At 35.1% G+C, this 11,034-nt stretch overlaps 1 protein-coding gene and 1 pseudogene across 1 annotated transcript; one reads left to right on the top strand and one right to left on the bottom strand.

The window, feature by feature from the left end:
• Positions 1-3,483: 3,483 nt before the first annotated feature.
• Positions 3,484-7,198, top strand: LOC121248912 (annotated as a pseudogene).
• Positions 7,199-7,829: 631 nt separating this feature from the next.
• Positions 7,830-9,038, bottom strand: LOC121248913. The gene has a single exon (XM_041147527.1). The coding sequence runs from the start codon at positions 8,830-8,832 to the stop codon at positions 7,975-7,977; it is 858 nt and encodes a 285-aa protein (XP_041003461.1). The 5' UTR covers positions 8,833-9,038; the 3' UTR covers positions 7,830-7,974.
• Positions 9,039-11,034: the final 1,996 nt, after the last annotated feature.

Raw genomic sequence — 11,034 nt, 5'->3', positions numbered from 1 at the left:
TATCTCATTTCAATGTTTAAATCAGAATGATCACCGAAATTAAATTTAAAACATTGGTTTAAACGGATTGATTAAAATCCCTTCTGTTGGGTTCACCATGTTGTATGGGCCTCGATTATTTGGACCTCAGAAAATGAATGCAATGTAAAAGATGAATAAAATGGGCCTTCCATTGCTAAAATAATGTTCTGTCGTCGAGGTGACATGGACCCAAGATTCTAAAACCTGAGCTCAAACTTCATATTGCTGTCATCTTGGGCCGAGAAATTAAGTTCTTTTGTCAATAGATGACAAAATCTCTTTAAGATGGCAGAAAATACACAAAATGTGGGGGTACTCTATAAAATTCACATGGGCTATTGTTGGGTTGTAGGGAGGGAGAAAGTTACAGCTAAAGACACGAGTGCATAAGCTGCGTAAGTTGCAAGGCTTTCAAGCCGTATAGGTAGTATTTTCCCAAGCACAAAGCTATAATCTTTACAATTACCCTTAAACTTGCTTGACTTAAACAAGCCCTAAAGCCTATATATAAAAAATAGGTATCGATTCAATCCAAGCGTTTGCAAGTTGGGTATGTCGCCAAAACATGCGGTGAAGACGACAAAATCCCCTTCAAACTGATCTCTGCTCCTTCAAAGAAACTGCCTTATTGCTGGTTAGAGGAAGCGGAAGAAACTACACGCTCTTGTATCTTAACATGATGATGCAGCTCCAGCTCCAGCTCCCCAGATTTGTCAATATCTCTCGTCCATTCTCAATTCCCACATGTCTACGTACCAAGGATTTGGGAGAATAGAGAGAGAACCGCATGTGCTACAATAGAGACGTCTTTCCCAATTCCCCTGACAACATGTGCTACATGAGTCTTCCTTCAATGCTACAAAAACTGAGTAGTACATTTTCTGCTTCTATTATTCATACTTCTGTTTTAATAACATTCTATTCTTTGGGTCAGACTAGGATTTAAGTTCGTCTCGAGACTCTACTTGTATTGAATCCGCTTTGCGGGCTCTCCGCACATACATTTGAGACTTTTTTTTTTTTTTTTTAAAGAAATAATATTTACAGTTTTAAAATATTTTATTTTTTTGTACTTCTTTTGAAAATAGTAGATAAATTTATAATCTACATAAAAAATATTTTTATAATAATAGATACTATTTTTTTAAAGAAATTGTGTGGATTTGTACATCCTAAAAGTATGTTTCGAATCATTTTTTTTTCTTTTTTTTTAAAAATTTTTTTATAAAGGGATCTTGGCAAATAATATTTTAATTAGGATCATTTCTAGATAAATATTAGCAAACTTTGATTTTTCTCTAATAATTTATTTAAGTTTTCATTTAGGCTATGTTTGGATATAAAAATGATTTCAGTCCATTTAATCTAATCTAATCATTATAATTGTTACAAATTCTCACATAAAATATAATAAATAATTTTTAAATATTAAAATAATATTTTATTTAATTTTTAACTTTTCACTTTACTTTCAAAATCCCACCTTATTATTCAGAAATAAATGAGATTATTATAAGTTAGTTTGTCATAATTGTGATAAGAAAGTAAAATGATTAATTTATAATAAAAAATTAGGATTCCAGTGCTGAAAATATGAAAAAGACAATCAATCGCAGGGAGCACATCAATCCGGAATATATGGTAGGGAAGAGACGCGTATGAAAACGTAAGACTACATTAATCAACACACGTGGCTCCAAGGCCCTCAAATTTAGGACGTTACCGTCACACGTTTCTGTCCTTTCTCCTTGTTGTGTGGCAACATTCGAATAATGTTCCCCTCCCTTTTTTTTTAATATAATGATTAAAAACTTATTGTTTAATAATATTATATTTTTTTTAAATATTTAAAAATGTTAAAAAAATAATATGAAAAAAAATACTTTTAAATATTTAAAAAAAAAATTTATAATATTATTAAATAATATTTTCTTAATCACTACGTAAAAAAAAAAAAAAAAATGCAATGGGATAAATCAGATCCCTCACAAGGACCACTATCATTTTTCTGCAACAAAATTCATTTAAGAATATAATTGCAATTTAATAAGAATTTTTTTTTTTTTTAAAAAAAAAGGGGAGAGCATATCGGCAAGTGTAGTGGATTCTAAATTTCTACAGCCAGGGCTAAAAAAAAAAACAGGGATTTATGTTGGTTTGAACGGCACAATTCTCCCCTTCGCCTCCCAAAAAAGAAAGGCACATTCTCTAGATTCTTAACATCCCATCTTTTTCTTTACAAAAGGAAAAACAAAACATCCCAAATGCTTCTCTTACAAACTACTCTCGTTGGATCGTCATTAACACATCATTAATGATATCTTTCGTTTTCTCTAATCTTTAGATGTTTTCAGAAAAATTATAGTTATAATCATGAGTGTGCAAGTACTGTACAATCACTTGAAAAAAGTGAATAAATATGAGATTAATAAGAAAAAAAATTAATTTTTTAATAGTAGACATCGCTCTTTTTTAAAACGAATGCATAACGCTTGCACACTCTACGATTATATATAACATTACTTATTTTTTTTATTTATTTAATTTTTTTTAAGTTTTTGAATATGGTTTGGTGATTTGGTCAGTCAAATAGGCTTTTGCTTAGTCTATAATCTTATATTTCATGTACATATATCTACCCTTCATCATCCCTCTTTCTTTTTATCTAAAAATGCAACATCTTGACTTGCAAGTTGCAACCTTGAGTAACTTCAACCCCAAAAATAACTGTGATATTATTTTAAGGAAAAAAAATAATTTATAATCTCTTTTTCACAAGCTAAATAGATTCTACAATTTTAAGACTTTGAACACTACCCCAAATATAATAATGAATAATACAAAGCAACAAAGGTCCCACCATGGCCGAGATAAATGGATCAATCGTCTATGTAATTATTTTACAATTTTAAGGGATGTAAACTTTACACATATTTTTAAAAAAAGAAGGATACATTTAGAATAATTTTTTTTTTTAAAAAAAAGTTAGGCCTCGTTTGGTTACGTAATTAAGATGAAATGAGATAGTGTTTTGTTGAAAGTTGAATAAAATATTATTATAATATAATTTTTGTTTATAATTTTGTTTATAAATTTGAAAAATTTTAAGTATTTATTATATTTTACGTAATAATTTAGAAAAATTGTAATAATTATATAAGATAAAATAAAATAATTTAATTTTATATAATCAAATCAGCCTTTAAACACATTGGGACTATATTTAGTATTATTATATAATTATATACATTCAATTGGACTTTTGTGCGACATTGCACTATTGTGTGTACCATAAAGCTTATAAAAAAGCAAAGAAATTAACACTCATCCTAGTGTTAACTGACGTGTCGTAGTTTCTAGAGAAGAAGGTGCCACTGTACCAATGATACAACTACAAGTCTACAACGGATAATTGTTCAAAAAAACAAAAAAAAAAAAACTACAACGGAGAAAATATTAAAAGGAGAAAAAGAAAATGTCATTTGCCATGGAGGAAACTTCAACCGCAGGGACCTCCAAAAATCAAATGCCAAGAAATGTCACATATGCAGTGATTCACACCTACACCAAATAAACACAAATGCCATATACTGTCACTTCTTCGCCTCTCTTTCCTCTCTCTCTCTCTCTCTCTCTCTCTCTGCCTGCTCGAATTCTTTGAAACTGTGAATTCACAACATAAGCTGACTGGTTGTTGAGCACAATAGAATCCGTCAATGGTGGCGTTGAAAGCAGGGACAAGGCCACCATGGGTCGGGTTGGGTGCTGCAGTTTGGGTCCAGATAGCATCAGGAAATGCATACGTCTTCCCGCTCTACTCGCATTCCCTGAAATCAATTATGGGTTTGAATCAGCACCAGCTCACCATGATCGGTGTCTTCAACGATATCGGCGAGAACGTTGGCCTCGTTCCAGGCTTAGCCTGTGACAAGTTCCCTCCTTGGGTTGTTCTCTTGATTGGTTCTCTGGCTTGCTTCTCTGGTTATGGCGTTCTCTGGCTCGCTGTGAGCAGAACTGTGCAGTCCCTTCCTTACTGGTCGGTAAGTTCGTCTTAAATATAAGGTTTTTATCCCTTAGATTTTTCATACCCGTCTCTTAATTTTGATTTCTTGTCGATTTAATTAATAGCTCATATTGGGATTCTCTTAAATTTACTGACGATTATTTATATTTGTTCAATTCGGTATTCCCCTTATATTTAGACTTTAGAGTTAAACTGTTATCCAATAACAATTGTATATCAAGACTGAATTGTTACCTTTTATTTGGCCGTAATAGATTTTATTGATTTCAACTTTACATTTCTCGGGGATTTGCTGGTTAATTTTTGAGCTGGCACTCTTCCTTGTTGATTAATAATGGTACGGTTCAACATATGTACTAAGTTTACTTTCTAACCTGGTAATTTTTGGTAATTGTCCTTATGGAATAGTGGGTATGAAAAATGCGAAGTTTTCTCAGGTGGTGGTGAATGAATCCTCTTTAATGGGTAAGTCGGACTCATCTGAACTTGCATTATCTAGGTTTTATCCTATCTTCATGCCCAATTCTCAAACTTTTTCTTTCTAAATTCCAAGTTCTCGAACTTTTCTGTTCATCTCATGATTCTTTGGTTCATGTCAATGTGTTTGAACTGTTAAACTCTATATCTGGCTTTGTATGTTTGTGTGCAAGAGGTATCCATAGTTCCATACAACTAAGATGCCATTTTTCTGCTCAATGTACATCATCTATAAGTCGCCCTTTATATGGGTTACTTCCTTACGTTTTCTTTAACTGCAATGAGCATCCCTGCATTGATAACTTTGAATAATCAGTCATAAGTGTAAGTGATAGTGTATATGTAGGCAGTTAGTTATAAGGCAGTTAGTTATAAGCATAGAGGCAGCTTCTTTTGTAACATCAATTGGTGGATATGTATGATTGGAAATGTGGTTGCTGGGGCACGTATAGCTCAAATCCGGATATTTTCAACCAAAAAGATCTAATTGTCATCTTGGTACCTATATTATATTGCAGTTGTGTCTTGCTCTTTGTGTTGCGGCCAATAGTAATGCTTGGTTTAGCACAGCTGTTCTTGTAACCAATATGAGAAACTTCCCTCTCAGCCGAGGCACTGTTGCAGGTATTCTCAAAGGTTACGTGGGGCTCAGTGCTGCGGTATTTACAGAAATCTACAGTGTACTGCTTCATAGTTCCTCCTCTAATCTTCTGTTGTTCCTCGCACTTGGGATTCCTATGCTATGTTTTATTATGATGTATTTTGTTAGGCCATGTACTCCGGCTTCTGGTGAAGATTCTGTTGAACAGGGCCACTTTCTTTTCATCCAAGTGGCAAGTATTGTGCTTGGCGTATATCTTCTTACAACCACAATAATGAGTGATGCGCTTTCTTTAAGTACTTCTATTTCCTATACTTTTGTTTTAATAATGATTCTCCTTCTCATGGCTCCACTTGCAATCCCTGTGAAAATGACGTTGTACCCCATGAAACCAAGTAAGCTGGGGACATTAGAACCATCAATTGGGTCTTCAGGCCGTCTGACTCAAGAAGAAGGCAATGTAGACAAAACTGAACCACTGCTGACACCATCTTCATCAACAACAAACCTTGGAAGCTTTCGTGAAAATGATGATGCATCTGAGGTGGCTATGCTTCTGGCTGAGGGTGAGGGAGCAGTGAAGAAGAAGAGGCGGCCCAAAAGGGGGATGATTTTACCTTTAGTGAAGTTGTAATGAAGGCAGACTTCTGGCTTCTGTTCTTGGTTTATTTTGTTGGGGTTGGTTCTGGGGTGACGGTTCTTAATAATCTAGCCCAGATTGGGATTGCACAAGGTGTGCATGATACAAAAATCTTGCTGTCGCTCTTCAGTTTTTGCAATTTTGTGGGTCGTCTTGGAGGTGGAGTTGTTTCTGAACATTTTGTCAGGTTAGTACCATCTATTCTCATTTCTTCACCACAGGCAGTTGAAATGAAGCGGGGTGCTTCCTATAATTGTTTCTGCCAACCACTTTGCATGGTTCTGATCTTAGTTAGTTGTTAATCTGAGATGAATTTTGAAGATTAAAGATGTTTCAAACATAAGGGTGTATCATCTCTAGAAAATATGGCATTTTATTGACTGCTAAATTGATCTCCTTTTATGAGATGCATAGTTTGAACATATAAGTTATAGAGTGGTTATTGAATATAAGCAACAAACTTATCTTCAAACTCTCAATTGAACCTTGCCAACTCCTGGCAAAAGCATATACTTTGTACATAATATTATTTCAACGGTATATGCAAGCAAATAGGATTGGAGATTCAGCTAATTTTCTCCAATAATTTGCTGTTATTAATTAGCATTACCATGTCACTGATAAAAAAAAAAAAAAGCATTACCACGTTGTCGTAAATACTGTGTTGCCTCCATATATTTTGTTATTTCCATTGGCTGTTATCATAATTTGGAGCGGGGTTTCATTCTTTGCAGGTCTAGGACAACTCCTCGGACAGTCTGGATGTCATTGACTCAAATAATCATGATTGTTACATACCTTCTGTTTGCTTCCGCGATGGACGGCACACTTTATATTGCAACTGCATTGATTGGTATTTGCTTTGGAGTGCAATTTTCTGTCATGATTCCCACTGTCTCTGAGCTATTTGGCCTGAAGAACTTCGGTTTATTCAGCAATTTTATGGCGTTAGGGAATCCAATTGGCGCATTCCTTTTCTCTGGTCTCCTAGCAGGGTATATATATGATCACGAGGCAGCAAAACAGCATGGAATCGATCGGATTGGTTCGGGTCTCTCTTGCTTGGGTCCAAATTGCTTTAGACTCACCTTTCTGGTTCTGGCTGGTGTCTGTGGTGTGGGTACCATCTTGAGCATTATTCTAACTACCAGGATAAAGCCTGTTTACCAAATGCTATATTCAGGGGGATCCTTCAGGCTGCCTCAGAGTACAAATCATTGAGATTAACATGGTGGGGCATATATCTTTCACTAGACATAATACTGGAGCACGTTTTGAATAATACTGGCGTCAGTAGTGCAGTGGATGTTTGTGCACGAATCATCAATCCGACTTTTTTCTAGGCCGTAACAGTCTATTGTATACGTATTCTTGTTGTAATATGAATCTACTTTTTCATTCTTATATATGAATAAAATGCTGGGGTTTCTGTGTATGACCACGATTGGAACTTATTTCTCCTTGATAAATTGAACTGGGGAAGGAGGGACTGGAGGCTTAACATTATTGGCATGTGAACACAGTCAACTTAATTAGATGCATACAATGGGCATGCATGCCATATGGCATTAAGCCAGCAATTTATAAGCATGAAATCTCTTCGGTGATCGGACGATATAGCATCGAACTTAACATTTTTGGCATGTGAACAGAGTCAACTTAATGTATCATATGAAGTATAGCATCTGTTTTAGAAAATAAGTTCGATGTTAGAGATATCTCTCTCCCAGTATGTGCTTGTCTTTCAGATCCGTACCATGTCTTGGGCAGGAATTATTCACAGCATGAGCAATCCACTTTTAACTTTTAACCAAAGGTTTGTATTATGTTACTCTCAGCAGCTGGGATTTAGCCATTAATTAGCCTTGTAAACAAAGGGCTTTGTTGTGTTTTTTCATCAAACACAATTGTGCATAAACATATTAGAAATTAAGAAAAGATTGACAAACCCAAAATTCAAGCACACACCAGAAATCCATGCATAGATATTGACTGCTAGAAATTAAGAATCCTTGCAACGTTTTTAGTTTGTGAATGGATGACCTGATCAAGATGAGATAAGCTACTAAAGTCAATACTCAAAAAACAAAAATCCCAATATTTATTCACTCCAGATATATATCACATACAGGCAAACAAGCCTTCAAAGCCATACAAATAATATCCCTCTGATGCCAAAAAAAGAAGAAGAAGCAGAAGAAAGCAGAAAATTCAAGTGGGTTTCATATCATGAAACAATGCAGCCCACAGTGAATGATCATCATAATCAACATCCACCTTTTCTTGGTTATATTGGCTGGAAACCATTGGACTTGAAGCCTTTCCATCCAGAGGACCAGGACTCCTGACCATCAGCCTCTCCTGCATTCTTCCCTCCATTACATTCCCAGATAGCATTGGACTTTTAGTTGTAATTATTGATCTCTCTGGGACCCATCCATCTATAGGCCCTGGTAATCTTGGGCTCTTAGCAGTATACACCATTTTCTCTTGCACCCTTCTGTCCAAAGGCCCTGATAATCTTGGGCTCCTAGCTGTGTACATGATTCTCTCTTGCTGCCTCCCATCCAAAGGCCCTGATAATTTCAAGCTTCTGGTATTAACCATAACCTTCTCTTGCACCCTTCCATCCAGAGGTCCTGATAGCGTTATGCTCCTCTTTTTCAGTGCTGGCTTATAATCATCTTCCTTGACATCCTCACTCTTGTGCCTCCTTAACAACCGTCCTCTCCAATGCTCTCGATACTGTATCATCTCCGGCCCCGCCTTAAACGACACGTCTTCCCGGAAAACCAACTTGTTTATACACTTGTTCAAGCACTTCTTGGTTTTGTTGATTGCCAGAATGAGCCCGGAAAGCGTTCCTGGGCCTACTCTATTCTCCTTCCTAGCAAGCTTGAGAATCTCCAGCCTGTGTTTGGCCACTGAAATGCCCATGCTCTGAAGAAACTCATGGTTGAAGTCATTTACATCCTCTAGTTGGAGCTCATTGCGAGCAAAAGCGACGCCATATTCGTAGATTAGGGAGGGCTCCAGGCCGCTCTTGGATAGCCAGGAGAACCAGTCCATGGTTGGTTGATGCTCAGCTGCTCACATGTGAGGTGCAGTTTGGGATATATAAATAGATAAGGAGGAGGTGAAGAGGAAGTAAATGTATTGGTTAAATTGTTGGCTTTTTAGATGGCCCGTTGTTTCGTTTCTTTTATGAAACTTGGATGGTTGTTCAGACTTGAGAGCGATAGCAAAAAATGTACGTGGAAGTCAGAGCATGAGATTTAGAACCTACCCACCTCGTGGCCCCATAAATATAGAGCAATCTATGAAAGATTATCACTTCTGTCCTATTGGGGCAGTGAACATGCATGCATGATCTAGAAAGCGTTTTATATAGGTGACCTGCCCACCATAAATACGATTACATTGAGCCATTTATGTTGATCTAAAGCCTAAAACTTGTAGATTTAGATCCAACCATGTGTATCACTTTTTTTTATTGACCACTTATATATTTTTCTCTGAAATTTACTATGCTTGTACGTTCACATGAAAGGATTCACTACTAAAATACTAAAATGTGTTGTGTGTCTATACTTGCTCCGTTTAAGTTCTGTTTTTTTTCTTCTTTCTTTCTTCTTCTTCTTCCTCTTCTTTGTTTTTTTTTTTTTTTTGTTTTTTAATAAGGGAGTTGGAGGTTTGAATCTAAGTTTTCCATTTGAAGAACGGAACTATATGCCATCAGCCATCAGGCTCGGTTAAAGTTCTTGGGATCAATGGCAATGAAGTTAATGGCTCACGTGAAAATAACAGCAGTACTCGACAGAAAGGGTACATGTATTAGAAATTGACAGCAAAGTGGGTAAGCAAAACAAATCTCCTTTTTAAGTTCTTGTATACATAGCGAGAGACACTGACGACGATCGAAGTGAGTTATGTAATATTTATTGCTGTCCGCGTAGATTTCTCTCTCACTTGAGGGTCATAAATTTGAGTAAAAGCTTGAGATTATCTTCATGATCCGATAATTATAAAATATCTAGAAATGCGAGACACACAAAGAATCCCATCAAAACATCCTGCACAACTATGAGAGAAATGGTGTCAAGCAAAATAATAATAATACCCAAAGAGAGATGCTTTTAAGGCAATAATGGAAGTATGGTGTGGTGTGGGCTAACTTGTGCTGCCACTACGATAATGGTGGTTGGTGTAGCCTACACTGCTAAATTGTGCTCTGCATTGATCTACGACCCGACTCTTCTCTCGTACATAGTTTGGTTACTCACTTCAGAAGAAATATTTTATTGAAAATTATTAAAAATTTAATATTATATTTGTTTTAAATTTAAAAAAAATTAAATTATTTATTATATTTTATATGAAAGTTTAAAAAAATTATAATAATTATATGAGATAGTTTAATTTTATGTAATCAAACTAGCCCTTTGTGTTATATCATAGTAAGGTCAATATCACGGGCATATTTAAGTAAAGTCAGGCTTGGTGGCCCCAAATTCAATCTATAGACAGTTGGGAGAAGTAAATACAATATAGACATATATAGAGAGTAATGCAATAATGAAACTTTATAAAAAACAACTCCAAAAAAATATAAATGCTATCATCAATATGGTGTAGAATCAAAACCCAAATACCCTTTGATTGACATTGTTGCTGCTCCAAATGAATCCATTATCTTCTTTTACAATGGGACAGTGGGCAGGTAAAATCATTTTGTAAGCATTAGAAGTCTAGGGAGACAAGAAAAGGGGAAAAAAAAAAAAAGAAATGAAAAGAGGAGTAGGTAAAGGATATTAAATTTAATAATCCGAGAGGCAAAAAATTCAATAACTTCTACCAAATAATCACAATCTTCAAATCGAAGTCCAATTAAGTGGTACCTTTTGCCTTTAAGCCCCTATTGATTCGTATCTACCTGCCCCCATATAATAATAAAAATTAGGGAAATTATTTAATAATCTCAGCTGCCACTTTTAAGTATAACAGCAACTTGAAAAAGAAAATCAATGGAAGGTGCTAATTTGCTTATGGGGGTAGAAATGCTTAAGTGATAAAAAGATTTTATAAAAATAAATTTATAAATTAATGTAAGTTAATGTTCCATACGAAATTATATCAGTTTGTGAGTTTACTTTTATGAGATCTCTTTGTGATTGTAGCGCTTCTCTTTTGGAAATAGATGAACATTACCCTTAATGTAATATAATGTAAACTACTTAAAATATCTAATATTTTATATTTAGTGTGAGATGG

This window comes from Juglans microcarpa x Juglans regia, chromosome 2D, assembly GCF_004785595.1.
Source record: "Juglans microcarpa x Juglans regia isolate MS1-56 chromosome 2D, Jm3101_v1.0, whole genome shotgun sequence".
NCBI classification, from domain to species: Eukaryota; Viridiplantae; Streptophyta; class Magnoliopsida; order Fagales; family Juglandaceae; genus Juglans; species Juglans microcarpa x Juglans regia.
This window is presented reverse-complemented; position numbering and strand designations above follow the sequence as displayed.